This window comes from Drosophila elegans, unplaced genomic scaffold (genome assembly GCF_018152505.1).
Source record: "Drosophila elegans isolate 14027-0461.03 unplaced genomic scaffold, ASM1815250v1 contig_183, whole genome shotgun sequence".
Classification (NCBI taxonomy): Eukaryota; Metazoa; Arthropoda; class Insecta; order Diptera; family Drosophilidae; genus Drosophila; species Drosophila elegans.
The window spans coordinates 12,494,676-12,506,757 of NW_024545550.1; the positions used below are offsets into that span (position 1 = coordinate 12,494,676).

Here is a 12,082-nt window from a genome sequence, read left to right on the forward strand (position 1 = left end):
AACTAACCAAATTACATTCATTATTCATAAGTTTTTGTATTCCCTTGATTTTCCTAATGTAATTAAAGGTGTGAAATGTTGTCCAGTCTTGGATAGATCTTCATCAAAAGAGAGCTTTTCTCCAACAAATCTAATGAGAGGAGCTTTTAACGCAGGGAAAGCAACAAGTGGCTACAGAGCAAACCAGGAGATCATGGCAAGTGAGTGCAAAACCGATTTAAATCAACAGAAACTTTGGTAATTTTGGTTATCCTGCAGCCGGTGGAAGCAACGCGACCTTTGACCTCAGTCCCAAGGCCCTGGTGGGCGTGGGCGTCGGTCTGGTGGCTGTGGGCGGGGCCAGTTACCTACTGTACCGCCACCTGACCCGCGATGTAATGCCCCAAAAGTGGCGACGTGTGGGCACTGTGCAGAGGATTCACTTCTTTCCGGTCAAGTCCTGTGCTCCTCTGGAGATCGCACAGCCTGACGTGGAGTACGACGTCGATGTGCTCAGCATGTCCTTTGAGGGAATAAGGGATCGCACCTTGATGGTGGTCAATGACCAAAACGAGATGGTCACGGCTCGGGTGTATCCACAGATGACCCAGATCCACTCAAAGAAGGTTTCGCCCGGCAAGTTGCTCTTTAGCGCCCAGGACATGCCCGACCTGGAGTTGGACTTTGAGAAGCTTGAGGGCCCCGAAAAGGATGTGCGCACCGCCGTCTGGGGCGTGCCCGTGGACGTGATGCCCTGCGGGGATCGGATCAACAAGTGGTTCTCCCAGGCTATCCTAAAGAAGGATTCCGGCCTCAAGCTGGTTCACTATCCCTATCCAAAGCCAGTGATGACTATTAATCCGCGGCTCAAGAACATGCCCTTCATTAGGCAGGAGGATTCGGTGAGTGTTTTAATCCCGTGTCCAAACTTTGGGGTTTAATTAACTTTAAATTAATAAGGACTAGTTCACCCAAGATAAATATTCCATTTAAATGGCATCTACCCTTTCCTGTATCATCTTCCAACAGGGCACCTTCAACGATGCCACCAGTTACATGCTGATGAACCTTTCGTCGGTGGCAGATCTTAATACCCGACTAAAGAACCCTGTGGATGCACAGCAGTTCCGCGGTAATTTCGAACTGAAAATGGATGTGGATGAGCCCTATGCCGAGGACAACTGGAAATGGCTTCGCATTGGGGATGATGCTGTGTTCCGTTCGGTGGCGCCCTGCACCCGATGCATTTTTCCGAACATAAATGTAAGGACGGCTGAAAGGGACCCCGATGGGGAACCACTCAAGACCTTGAGGAGGTGGGTCATTGCACTGTGCAAAGTCTAGGCAATCCGAATTATCGTGGTAATGATTACTTGTACTTCACAGCTACCGCTTGTTCAACTACAGCTCGCCGGCCCTGGGCATTCACTTGGGACTTCGGCTGCCGGGAAAGGTGAAGGCCAACGATGTGGTGTACGTCGGGTACCAGTGAACCCTTCTAGGACTTTTCCAATAACGAGTCCTGTTCACGTTTTTTATATGTACATAGCTTTTAGTATGAAAGTACCGTAAACTGTAAGAAAAACAGCCGCACTTACATTTCCAAGATTGTTTGGTGTCATTTTTGAGTGGGTTTCCAAGAGTTCCAGACTGGAATCGGGAAGAAGAGCGATCAGGGAACTAAGAAGATTCAGAGATCAACAAGTGTATGCACCTCTACTGGATTTCCAGGTGTTTGACGATCTTTTTAGTCAACCAGACATTGAAGTGAAGATAGATTGTTGGGAAGCAGAGCATTTAAGCATTTGAGTTCTCCCCTTAAAGAACTTTGATATACAAATGTAAACAAATTTGCCGGCTGCTTGGCTGATAACAGTTATCGATTAAAGTGCAGGTGGCAGTAAAATTATTTTAAAACAAAAAAATACATGAAATAAATAAATGTTTTACTTTTATTATATTTTTAATGGAGATAAAATGTTGTTTTTTTGTTATGATTCCTTTTTCCAACGTTCCAGGCAAAAATGGATGTATGTACATGTTGTCCAGCCTTTAATCTTCAAAGGAAAGCTTTTGTCAAATAAATCTAATCAGTAGAGCTTTTAACGCAGAGCAAGCAACAAGTGGCTACACAGCAAAACAGGAGATCATGGCAAGTAAGTGTAAAACCGATTTAAATCAAGAAAACATTGGTAATTTAGGTTATCCTGCAGCCGGTGGAAGCAACGCGCCTTTTGACCTCAGTCCCAAGGCCCTAGTGGCCGTGGGCGTCGGACTGGTGGCTGTGGGCGGGGCCAGTTACCTACTGTACCGCCACCTGACCCGCGATGTAATGCCCCAGAAGTGGCGACGTGTGGGCACTGTGCAGGCGATCCACTTCTTTCCCGTGAAGTCCTGTGCTCCTCTAGAAATCTGGAAGCCTGACGTGGAGTACGACTGCGATGTGCTGAGCATGTCCTTTGAGGGAATAAGGGATCGCACCTTGATGGTGGTCAATGAGAAGAACGAGATGATCACGGCTCGGACCTATCCGAAAATGACACAGATCCGCTCGAAGAAAGTGTCGTCCGGCAAATTGCTCTTTAGCGCCCAGGACATGCCCGACCTGGAGTTGGACTTTGAAAAGCTTGAGGGCCCCGAAAAGGATGTGCGCACCGCCGTTTGGGGCGTGCCCGTGGACGTGATGCCCTGCGGAGATCGGATCAACAAATGGTTCTCCCAGGCTATCCTAAAGAAGGATTCCGGTCTCAAGCTGGTTCACTATCCCTATCCGAAGCCAGTAAAGGCTAGCAATCCGGACCTCAAGGACATGCCCTCAGTAAGACAGGAGGATACGGTGGGTATCTCGTACCAGTTTTCAAATTGTAGGGCTATTTAGCGGCTTTAAAATTACTATAGTAGCTTATACTTCCCAGAGTATCCAGGGCAAACATTTTTTTAACCGATATCTTTTTATGTATCCTGTTTTCATAGGGCGCCTTCACCGATGCCACCAGTTTTATGCTGATGAACCTTTCGTCGGTGGCTGATCTTAACACCCGGCTGAAGAATCCAGTGGACGCCCTGCATTTCCGTGGAAGTTTCGATCTGAAAATGGATGTGGATGAGCCCTATGCCGAGGACCATTGGCAGTGGCTTCGCATTGGAGATGATGCTGTGTTCCGAACGGTGGGCCCATGCACTCGCTGCATCGTTCCGAACATAGATGTGAAGACGGCTGCGATAAACTCCGACGGAGAGCCACTCAAGACGCTGAAGAGGTTAGTCATTGCCAAATCGGCACAATCCTTCTTAGCGTTTTACTTTGTTTCCATAGCTACCGCAAGTTCAAGTACAGCGCACCGGCTATGGGCATTCATTTGGGACTTCGGCTGCCAGGAAAGGTCAAGGCCAACGATGTGGTCTACGTTGGGGACCAGTGAACACTTTGATGGCTTTTCCAGAATAGTTTACTGTATATATTCACGTTTGTTACATAGAACATATATAATGAGAGTACCGTAGAGTTTTATATGCAAATATACATGTGTTATGAGCCTATAACAATACAAACAACTTTAAAAAGCGCGTCTTAAACACAGGACTGCCAGGCAAGACCACCGCAGGCCATGCTCACGACCACGTAAACAATGAAGGTTATCACTAGGCCCACCACCACGTAGATGCGGATGTTCTTCCAGAACATTTGTCGTGCCAAGTTTCGCGAGGCTTTGCGGAATGCAACGGACTGTAAAAAAAAGCAGATAAGGTAACATTTCTCAGCTTACTTGGTGGCATCTTACATTATTGCTCAGGTTTTCGGTCTTGTTGACCAGCAGTTCCAGTTTCTCGCCGCGATCCCGCAGACTGTCTGCAATTGCGATGAAGAGGGGTCAGAAAACTAATACTATTCTGAGATCAGGACTCCTTCTCACCAATATTCTTAACCATTATGTCTTTTAACTCGTCGATCTGTCCGTGGACCCGCGAAATGGTGTCCACCTCCCGCGACTGACTGAAGTAGACCATCTGCTGGGCCAGGATCTTGGAGAACTCCGTGTTCATCGAGTAGGCAATGGCCGTGGCCACCTGCAGGCCATAGGTCTGGATGAACTTCTGCTTGACATCTGCCAAGAAGAGGAAGGCCCGCGATTGCTCGAACTCCTACGAAGATAAAGATACATTATCGATTGGGCAATGAGTGGGCCACTGGTGGGTAACTGGGCCAGTGGTTCGTTCACCCACGTTGTCGGTGATGCACATGTAAACCAGCTTGTTCTCGCAGTTGTAGTGGATCAGGTAGTCGCCGTGTGTGTAGGTCATCTTGTGGTTGTGCACCCCGATCCGGCCGATTATGTGCTCCGTGACTTCGGCAAAGTTGCCGACGCACTCGGCAAACTTGGCCAGCACCGTGGTGCCCCGCGATATGACACTGTAAAGTATGGGCATGCTGGTGCCGCAGACTCTTCTTTGTTAAGGGTGCGGTTCGTCACTTCCTGCCCCTGCTCAATCCGCTTTGTTTTTGGCTTATCGGGGGGAATCAACAGCGAATCGCCACTGATGACGTGCGATCGGAATCTGTGAGGTCAGAAAATTATTGATTTAGTAGCTACTAGTCTAAGCCACAGCCCTTAAGTCGCAACAATAAGTGTCGTTCATGAGTAATATGTAATATATGTACAATTTACATATATATTGAAATATCAACGTACTTGCTTTGTTTATCCAATTAACTTTGCTTCGGGTAGCTGGACAAACTTCAGATTTACATTTTGGGTTTAGCGGCTCTGGCTAACATGAATTTCATTATTTTTATTGGCGCGGACTTGAAAACATCACGAAATTAATACAACTTTTGCATTGCTAATAACAACAATTGCTGACGCTTCGGATGCAGTTATACAAATTAGAGGTGGGAAAACATCGATTGCACTATCGATGCATCGGATTAATGCTATCAAAGTAATCTGGAAGTATAGTATGCGGTCACCCTAAATAACGCGATTTTATAAAATGTGTTTAACGGTCTTATTATTATTTGTTTTTGAATAATATATTTTATGACTCTGTGGGATGAAACAGGGACATCCCATCAACGTCTTGGAGTATCAACTGGAAGATTAGATCATTCAGTTGAGAACCGACCAAGACAAAGTACGTAAAAGCGTTCGGAAATAATTTGCAATTCCATAAATTAACATATAAGCCGTTGTGTATTCAAACCAGAAAGACATACAATTTGTAGTAAGCTTTGAAACCTGAGATCAGTTAGTTGAGATTAGTACTCCCGAGCAGACACATGTAAGTAAACTAGTTACATTTAAACAAAAAAAAAGGCATATATAAAAATTGTTCTAAAATTTAAAAGCCAAAATGAGTTTCTAGTATATAAGATGTAAGTGAGTTACATGATTTTAAGAAATATAAGTTTAGGGATTTAATAAAAGAACCATATATATAAACTGCCCCTCAATATTTATTCTGGTCATGATTGTCATAAACTTTGCACATTTACATTAACATTTTGAGCTGGGAACGTGACTTTTCTCGTAGCGCGATACATTTGGTATATACGTAATTTAAAGAATATTTCCCAAATTAATAACATAGAATATTGAACAAAACCAGAGGCATGCCTTAGATCATATTTCTGTAGTTTAAATTATTATGATTTCAATAATGAACGTGTAGCTTAATTTTTTCCAAACTTTAGTAAATTTAAAACGGCTTAAAGTTCAACAGGTGATAAATTGGCTAAATGCATTTATAAGTTCTTCATATCATATCGTACAATAAATCATTTTAAAATGTAAAACGTAGCTTAATATATTCTATAAGTATGTATATATAAGCAAAGATAACATTAATTATCTTACAGCTATAGCCATTTGCAAATAATTAGGTGTTACCTACCAATTTTTATATCTCTTTCTAAAATTGTTTATTCTTATATTGTTTATCCTTTAAAAGCTCTTTAAAATAACCTACAAAGTAAAAAGATTAACATATATTATTGAAAATTTGAACACCCGCACAAGTCTCAAATAGGAATAAATAAACACAGAAAACCAACAAATAAACAGAACAATGTATTTCATTGATTGCGCTATTAAAAGTTGCACACAAGAACTGGAATGCTTGCTGTAGACATATGTACATACAAATTATTTGGTTTCAAATAACTTTGGGACCATCAAAAAATATGTTCTAAAAGATTTTAGAAAAACAATCGGTTTTACATACACATGAATAGCTTACAGTTGTGATCAATTAAATAGTAGTAAACAGGAGTATTTTGTATACAAAAAATTCTTTTATATTTGTTTATGTTATCAATGTTTTTTTAACGGGCAATCTTATTTGAATTTCGAATTCACAGTAAGCTTTCGCGAATTCCTGAGATCGATCTGGCAACCCGTTTCCGTTTACCATATGTTTGGCGAAATGGCAATCGCAAGCGGCGCGGAAGAAGAGGAGCACGAAGTGCGGACGGCGAAGAGCAGGAAATGTTTTTATTTGAAAAAAATGATCGGAGATTACATAGGTGAGTGACGATTGATAAGGAGCTATGGCTACGACGGACTATAAAGCCGTGATTCATTGCAGACACCTCTGTGCGCGTTGTGGCCACCGTGTTTCTGGCCGACTTCCTGCAGCGCTTGTACCGCTGTGTCGTCGAATATGTCCGATATAGCCGGTACTATCTGCCGGAGGATCGGCTGTGGACCGTTGTGCGTCGCTCGTATACGTACAACCAGAAATCGGTGTACCTTCTGCTGGCCTACCTGATCGTGGGACTTTCCCGAATTTCCGTTTCGGGGAACTTCAGGGGCGTAGTGCCCACGGTCATGTTCCTGGCCCACATGCCGCTCTACTGGATCTTCAGCGACCTGGACCAGAGCACCCTCAGCTACTCCCACTGGATACGGGACTCACATGGCCTGGACTATGCGGCCGGAATGGCCTCCAACTACTTCCACGGCTACCTAAAACTATCACTGCCCGAACGCAAGGACGACGGACTCAAGCACCGAATGGCTTTGTATGAGGTAGGGTAATATGAAGGTCTCAACGGGTCAAAGAAATAATGATTATATACACTCCAGGACAAGATGAACGTGACTTTTGGTGTGGATCGACTGGTAATCCTTATACCCGACGAAATGTTCGTCAGCGGTGAACTGGACAGCAAGTATTTGGAAAAAGTTGAGGTACAAGATCACAAATTTCTCTTGAAGTTCAAACCATAACTGGAGTTATTCCTTTTGTAGCCCCTGGAAACGAAGTTCATTAACAGAGCTGGCGTGTATCGTCCTTTTAAGCACGCTGTATACAAACTGAAGCACAGGATAAACGGCAAGTTTTACTACTTCGCCATGGAGGGCGCCACGCCCATGTTATCCTTCTTCGATGCCATGCAGTTCAACTTGTCGGCCACCTGGCAGATGCAGGAACTAAAGCGGGAGATCTGGCTTAAGTTCTACAAGCACCTGAAAGAGCTCATTACGACGTGGCCCGAGACCCGCAACGAAGTGGAGCTCATCATCTATAGCTGTAGGTTGAAACTCGCAACGACGCTTGAAAACTAAGTAAACAGTATAAAAAACTAAACATAAATATAAAAAGCTGTTACACTTATTTCAACTTTTTCCACTAACCAAGCAAATTCCTAGCTTAACGATCCTCTCTTTTTTGCAGCCCATGATACCAAGGGTAATCTTGTTGATGTCGGCGAATTGCTCATAGATTACATGAAAAATAAAACCAAAATTATTGACGAATTGGGCGACAGAGAATTCGAAAGAAAGCTACGAGTTTAACGATGTCACCAAGCGAAATACTAGCACTATAAGTCCATAAAATTAGGCATTACTTGTTCAATGTAATTTGCAAAGCTCTTTTTTACTGTTTTACCTAAAACTAATGATAATGTTGAGTATAATAAATAAGTTGTACTAATATACAAAACAAGTTTTCAAGTGGGCTTTACTTAAGGGATACAAAATAATATTCGTTAACTTTTTTTTTATACCCAGTAATCAAAACAACTTAAGACTTAAAAAAAATTTATTCAATACAATTTAAAACATTAAAACATTGTCAATATATGATCATAATTTGTCGATCAATTTTTTCACAAGAAATCAGCTTTCAGAAATCTTTAAATTGATCTGGTCACACAGTTCCATTACATACGTATATTTCAAAAACCGGAGAGGGCCGTAATTGTTTTCATTTGAAAAGATGATCGAAGATTACATCGGTGGGTGAGCTGTGTGCTCGGAATGATTAGAACATTGACCATATCAATGAGATTCATTGCAGTCACGTCTGTTCACATTGTGGAAACGGTGTTTTTGGCTGACTTCCTGCAGCGTTTATTTCTGAGCGTGGTCGAATACGTCCGGCATAAGCCGAACTATCTGCAGGAGGATCGGGTGCGGAGGATCCTCCGCCGCTCGTTCACCTACAGAAACAAATCAAAATGTCTGCTGTGCTGTGTCTACTTGGGAATGGTAATCTCGGTTACTGGGAATTTAAGGGCCGTGTTTCCTTCGTTGAAGATCCTGGTACATATTCCTCTGTACTGGCTCTTAAAAGATATCGATCAGAGCCCGCTGATCGATCTCTACTGGTTGAGGGGCTCGCATGGACTGGATTATGCAACCGGAATGGCCTCAAACTTATTCCATGGGCGCCTCAAAGCCTCACTGCCCGAACGCGAGGACGATGGGCTTAAACCTCGGATGGATGTCTATGAGGTTTGTTTATTTTAAGTTTTCATTTAAGGTAATAATACTTATGTACTTCCCAGGCCAAGGACAACGTATCATTTGGCTTGAATCAACTGGTGATCCTTAGTCTCGACGAATCCTCTGATCCTAAAATACTTAAAAAGCATTTTATATGTAAAGCTAGGGTACGTAAATGTCTTGAAGTTCATTGTACAGATGACACAGTTAAATGTTAAGCCCCTTGAAACGAGCAGTGGGGATCGTATCCTAAAGCACGATGTCTACAGGAAGAAGGTTAATGACAAGATATATTACTTTGTTATCGAGTTAGCCGAGCCCATGATGAACTTTTCCGAAGCCCTGGTGTCCGGATTGACGGGCACATGGCAGATGAAGGAATTGGAGAGAGAGATCAGGATGAGATTCAATAAGAAATTGGCAGAGCTCATTCATATGTGTCCGGAGACTCGCAACCTAGCCATCATCTATAAGTGTAGGTTTAAATAAGCAGGGCCGTATTTATAATTCAAACTATCATAATACTTTCAGCACACGATGACGAGGGTAATCCAGTTGATCTTACCGATTGGCTCATCTCTCACATGGAAAAAAAAAAAACCAAAAACTCTTGACGAGTTTTTAGATTAACTCTTAAGTCTAACGATGCCGACGTTAGGAATTCTAATTCCTTGAGTAATAATCAATTAAAATCTTGGCCATTTTAATTTGTAACGCCCTTTTAACTTATACCTACAACTAACGATAATGTTGAGTGTAATAAATAAGTACTATTAGACTATAAAACTGGTTTTCACATGACACTGTTAAAAGCTGAAAACAGATATGTCTAAGCCTCAAGGAGCTGGTTATCCGGCCGGGATGCTTCCAGTTCCTTCAGCTTGGCCTGGGCCGTGGCTAGCATTCGCGCCTTCCAAACTTCGTAGTCCTCTGCCTGAGGCTTCTGCAACTTTTTGGCCTCCTGGCCCTTAATGTTCTCCTGCTGGCTTTGCTTGAGCTTGCCCTCCAGATCGCAGGTGGCTGATACTTGAACCTCCTTGTGGTGCTTGGCTATCATGCGATCCCACTGGTGCTCGAGCTGCTGGAACTGCGTGGGCCGCAGGTTGCTGAAGGGCATGAGCTTCGACTTGGAGACCTTCTTCTTGAGCAGGCGGCAGGCCTGGAAGACCGCCATGGCGGCGTACTGCGGATGGGTGGTGTCGGTGCCGGTGTCCTCGGTGGCCGCCACGCCCCTGAAGAGGGTCATCAGCTCCTCCGCCTTGCGGGCCACCTCATTGAGGCTCAGCTGCACGCAGATGTCGTTCACGCTGGCCAGCTTGTTCAGATCCAGCAGCTTCTCGAACATCCGTTTGTTGTTGAGGTAGTGGCTCTTGCGCAGACCGGACAACTTGAGGGCTTGCTCCTTGTCGAACCCGATGCCCAGCAGGCTGGAAGCCAAGTCCGCGCACAGGACTATCTTTCCGTACTCGTTGATCTGCAGAGGGACATTTGAGGAGCGCAGTTCCAGCAGACGCACCAACTCGGTGGTTTTCCTGCAAAGGATTATGGTCAACTAATGGGGTTTCTTTACATATTTTTATAACAAACTTACTCAATCACGTTGGGCTCCTCCCGCAGGCCCATTTTGGTGATCAACTGTTCTATTAGCGTAGTCATTTCACTTATAAATCTTCAAATTTATTTAAGGTCGTGCAGAGCGTTAAATCACAAACTAAAATTTCTGGCGCGAACTGCATCAGCTGTGAGCGATACACAACTTGATTGTTATCGAACAGCCTTCGATAACTGTTCATCTAAACTAGTTCAAAATTCGATAAACTCATTTTAAACATTTCAGCAATTAATAAAGTCAACAATTCAACAAGTCTAAATTCAAGCAAAAACCATCGCAGTTTAAAATTAATATATCATAAAAACCTAAGCAAGTTCTGATCATATCATTTTGTAGCCCCGCAAAACTAAAACAAATAAAAATAAAAGCCATTTGTTCACCCAATTTGTTGTATACATTTTGCGCTTTAAGGGAAATATAAAATTAACGTTATGTATTTAGGCCCAGAATTAGATTCACTGCCAAAAACGCCACTAGTGCGTCTCATTGTCGCTGTCATCCTCCTTGTTGGCGGCATCTCCGGCATTCCGCGCTTTCTCCGTCAGCTCTGGGGGATTAATGCGATGCAGGCCATCGGTTATCCTGCCCACCAGACCCATTTCGAAGCGGAAGTCCTTGTCCTTGAGTTCGTCATGGACCTTGTAGATGCTAAAATGTAAGATAGACATGGCAATTAGTTTCTAAGAATTGCATATAATATATAGTATTAAAGGGCCCCAGAAATCTTTTGCAATCTGATTAGAGAAATAAAACCTATTCAAGAGATTTTTCTAAAGATTGGATCAGAGATTTCTGGAGTACTTCTTGCCAAGAAGACCTACATTTCGCCGGCGCTCTTCACCAGATCGTCGATCTTCATGTCCGGCTTGAGCTTCTCCATCTCGGTCTTGGCCTGCTGCTTGGCCTTGCCGCTGGCGCAGGCGAAGTAGCCGAAGGAGGAGCCAGAGGGCTCGATCTTGTAGAGCTGCGGACCCTCGACCTCGTCCCACGAGGCGAAGATGATGGACAGCCCGAAGGGGCGGACGGCGCTGTACAGAGTGTAGGCGTGGACGTAGCCGGCGACGCGGTCGCACAGGTGCTTTAGCGGGATGGCGTGCTCGAACTGCTGCCGGAAGTTGGCTGCCTCCTGGCGGGCGATGTCCGCCACATAGTTTCCATCGGCCACCAGTCCCGCCACCGCCATTCCGATGTTCTTCTCGATGGTGAAGATGCGCCCACCGGCGTCTGGCTCGTACAGCTTGCTGGTGATGATCTTCTCCACGGCCAGGACCACGGCGTCCTTGCCACGGATCCCGATCACGGTGCCGCTCTTCTCCACCGCCTTCGAGGCGTAGTCGATCTGGAAAACGCGACCATCCGGCGAGAATTGCGAGGCCGACAAGTCGTACTGCAACCGAAAAGACCTTGATAAGCACCTATCGATCGGAGATTTGGGTCACCAACTACTTACTCCTGTGCCAATAGTACTCATTGCGAAGATTCGGTCGAAATTTAAACTATTTAAAGGCAAAAATTAGTTTAATATGTTGAGTCAAATGAGCGACGATGATTTGACGGCTTTTGCTTGGCTAGTGGTGGACAAAACAAAGGCGCCTATCGATTACCACAGAGTCGATAGTTTGCTAACGAGCACCCAATTCTAACCGACTATCGTGCAAAACAATTGTGGCTATCACAAATTAAAAAAATCAAATTTTAAAACTTATTAATATATTTTTTTAAACATAGTTTTAACAAAAGATATATAAATATTATGTAA

General features: G+C 44.0%; 7 protein-coding genes across 8 annotated transcripts; 4 read left to right on the forward strand and 3 right to left on the reverse strand.

Moving 5' to 3' along the window:
* Positions 1–73: 73 nt before the first annotated feature.
* Positions 74–1,585, forward strand: LOC108141279 (mitochondrial amidoxime-reducing component 1). The gene is made up of 4 exons (XM_017264546.2): positions 74–200; positions 259–881; positions 1,009–1,295; positions 1,366–1,585. Exons 1-4 carry the CDS (start codon positions 134–136, stop codon positions 1,469–1,471), a joined length of 1,083 nt encoding a protein of 360 aa, XP_017120035.1. The 5' UTR covers positions 74–133; the 3' UTR covers positions 1,472–1,585.
* Positions 1,586–2,034: 449 nt separating this feature from the next.
* On the forward strand, positions 2,035–3,543 carry LOC108141525 (mitochondrial amidoxime-reducing component 1-like). The gene is made up of 4 exons (XM_017264959.2): positions 2,035–2,135; positions 2,193–2,815; positions 2,953–3,239; positions 3,296–3,543. The coding sequence occupies exons 1-4, from the start codon at positions 2,129–2,131 to the stop codon at positions 3,399–3,401; spliced, it is 1,023 nt and encodes a 340-aa protein (XP_017120448.1). The 5' UTR covers positions 2,035–2,128; the 3' UTR covers positions 3,402–3,543.
* Positions 3,411–4,866, reverse strand: LOC108141527 (vesicle-associated membrane protein 7). The gene is made up of 5 exons (XM_017264960.2): positions 4,671–4,866; positions 4,204–4,536; positions 3,894–4,122; positions 3,762–3,829; positions 3,411–3,706 (listed from the first exon to the last, which is right to left on the reverse strand). The coding sequence occupies exons 2-5, from the start codon at positions 4,405–4,407 to the stop codon at positions 3,551–3,553; spliced, it is 657 nt and encodes a 218-aa protein (XP_017120449.1). The 5' UTR covers positions 4,408–4,536; positions 4,671–4,866; the 3' UTR covers positions 3,411–3,550.
* A 233-nt stretch (positions 4,867–5,099) lies between these two features.
* LOC108141276 lies at positions 5,100–7,921 on the forward strand. Its single transcript, XM_017264543.2, has 6 exons — positions 5,100–5,259; positions 6,338–6,502; positions 6,565–7,007; positions 7,065–7,169; positions 7,230–7,512; positions 7,657–7,921. The coding sequence occupies exons 2-6, from the start codon at positions 6,391–6,393 to the stop codon at positions 7,776–7,778; spliced, it is 1,065 nt and encodes a 354-aa protein (XP_017120032.1). The 5' UTR covers positions 5,100–5,259; positions 6,338–6,390; the 3' UTR covers positions 7,779–7,921.
* A 241-nt stretch (positions 7,922–8,162) lies between these two features.
* On the forward strand, positions 8,163–9,497 carry LOC108141514. 2 transcript variants are annotated; one of them, XM_017264943.2, is made up of 5 exons: positions 8,163–8,221; positions 8,284–8,720; positions 8,774–8,878; positions 8,931–9,186; positions 9,243–9,497. In XM_017264943.2, exons 1-5 carry the CDS (start codon positions 8,203–8,205, stop codon positions 9,323–9,325), a joined length of 900 nt encoding a protein of 299 aa, XP_017120432.2. In that variant the 5' UTR covers positions 8,163–8,202; the 3' UTR covers positions 9,326–9,497. The 2 variants fall into 2 exon arrangements, with proteins under 2 accessions (XP_017120432.2, XP_041563470.1); XM_041707536.1 differs by having other exon boundaries at positions 8,174–8,720.
* Positions 9,398–10,474, reverse strand: LOC108141515 (origin recognition complex subunit 6). Its single transcript, XM_017264944.2, has 2 exons — positions 10,303–10,474; positions 9,398–10,243 (listed from the first exon to the last, which is right to left on the reverse strand). The coding sequence occupies exons 1-2, from the start codon at positions 10,365–10,367 to the stop codon at positions 9,541–9,543; spliced, it is 768 nt and encodes a 255-aa protein (XP_017120433.1). The 5' UTR covers positions 10,368–10,474; the 3' UTR covers positions 9,398–9,540.
* A 220-nt stretch (positions 10,475–10,694) lies between these two features.
* On the reverse strand, positions 10,695–11,911 carry LOC108141516 (proteasome subunit alpha type-3). The gene is made up of 3 exons (XM_017264945.2): positions 11,774–11,911; positions 11,145–11,710; positions 10,695–10,971 (listed from the first exon to the last, which is right to left on the reverse strand). Exons 1-3 carry the CDS (start codon positions 11,792–11,794, stop codon positions 10,797–10,799), a joined length of 762 nt encoding a protein of 253 aa, XP_017120434.1. The 5' UTR covers positions 11,795–11,911; the 3' UTR covers positions 10,695–10,796.
* Between the last annotated feature and the right edge of the window lie 171 nt (positions 11,912–12,082).

What these genes read in the sequence shown, in the direction of transcription:
- LOC108141279 (XM_017264546.2), top strand. Translation starts at nt 134, where the DNA reads ATGAGAGGAGCTTTTAACGCAGGGAAAGCAACAAGTGGCTACAGAGCA. An exon ending in AAACCAGGAGATCATGGCAA is followed by an intron (nt 201 to 258) that starts GTGAGTGCAAAA and finishes GTTATCCTGCAG; the next exon opens with CCGGTGGAAGCAACGCGACC. An exon ending in CCACTCAAGACCTTGAGGAG is followed by an intron (nt 1,296 to 1,365) that starts GTGGGTCATTGC and finishes TGTACTTCACAG; the next exon opens with CTACCGCTTGTTCAACTACA.
- LOC108141525 (XM_017264959.2), top strand. An exon ending in CAGTAAGACAGGAGGATACG is followed by an intron (nt 2,816 to 2,952) that starts GTGGGTATCTCG and finishes CTGTTTTCATAG; the next exon opens with GGCGCCTTCACCGATGCCAC. An exon ending in CCACTCAAGACGCTGAAGAG is followed by an intron (nt 3,240 to 3,295) that starts GTTAGTCATTGC and finishes TTGTTTCCATAG; the next exon opens with CTACCGCAAGTTCAAGTACA.
- LOC108141527 (XM_017264960.2), bottom strand. Translation starts at nt 4,407, where the DNA reads ATGCCCATACTTTACAGTGTCATATCGCGGGGCACCACGGTGCTGGCC. An exon ending in CATAATGGTTAAGAATATTG is followed by an intron (nt 3,830 to 3,893) that starts GTGAGAAGGAGT and finishes TCGCAATTGCAG; the next exon opens with ACAGTCTGCGGGATCGCGGC. An exon ending in CCGAAAACCTGAGCAATAAT is followed by an intron (nt 3,707 to 3,761) that starts GTAAGATGCCAC and finishes TTTTTTTTACAG; the next exon opens with TCCGTTGCATTCCGCAAAGC.
- LOC108141276 (XM_017264543.2), top strand. Translation starts at nt 6,391, where the DNA reads ATGTTTGGCGAAATGGCAATCGCAAGCGGCGCGGAAGAAGAGGAGCAC. An exon ending in AATGATCGGAGATTACATAG is followed by an intron (nt 6,503 to 6,564) that starts GTGAGTGACGAT and finishes GATTCATTGCAG; the next exon opens with ACACCTCTGTGCGCGTTGTG. An exon ending in ACCGAATGGCTTTGTATGAG is followed by an intron (nt 7,008 to 7,064) that starts GTAGGGTAATAT and finishes TATACACTCCAG; the next exon opens with GACAAGATGAACGTGACTTT.
- LOC108141514 (XM_041707536.1), top strand. Translation starts at nt 8,244, where the DNA reads ATGATTAGAACATTGACCATATCAATGAGATTCATTGCAGTCACGTCT. An exon ending in CTCGGATGGATGTCTATGAG is followed by an intron (nt 8,721 to 8,773) that starts GTTTGTTTATTT and finishes TGTACTTCCCAG; the next exon opens with GCCAAGGACAACGTATCATT. An exon ending in CCTAGCCATCATCTATAAGT is followed by an intron (nt 9,187 to 9,242) that starts GTAGGTTTAAAT and finishes TAATACTTTCAG; the next exon opens with CACACGATGACGAGGGTAAT.
- LOC108141515 (XM_017264944.2), bottom strand. Translation starts at nt 10,367, where the DNA reads ATGACTACGCTAATAGAACAGTTGATCACCAAAATGGGCCTGCGGGAG. An exon ending in GAGGAGCCCAACGTGATTGA is followed by an intron (nt 10,244 to 10,302) that starts GTAAGTTTGTTA and finishes AATCCTTTGCAG; the next exon opens with GAAAACCACCGAGTTGGTGC.
- LOC108141516 (XM_017264945.2), bottom strand. Translation starts at nt 11,794, where the DNA reads ATGAGTACTATTGGCACAGGA. An exon ending in TGAGTACTATTGGCACAGGA is followed by an intron (nt 11,711 to 11,773) that starts GTAAGTAGTTGG and finishes TTTCGGTTGCAG; the next exon opens with TACGACTTGTCGGCCTCGCA. An exon ending in GTGAAGAGCGCCGGCGAAAT is followed by an intron (nt 10,972 to 11,144) that starts GTAGGTCTTCTT and finishes CTTACATTTTAG; the next exon opens with CATCTACAAGGTCCATGACG.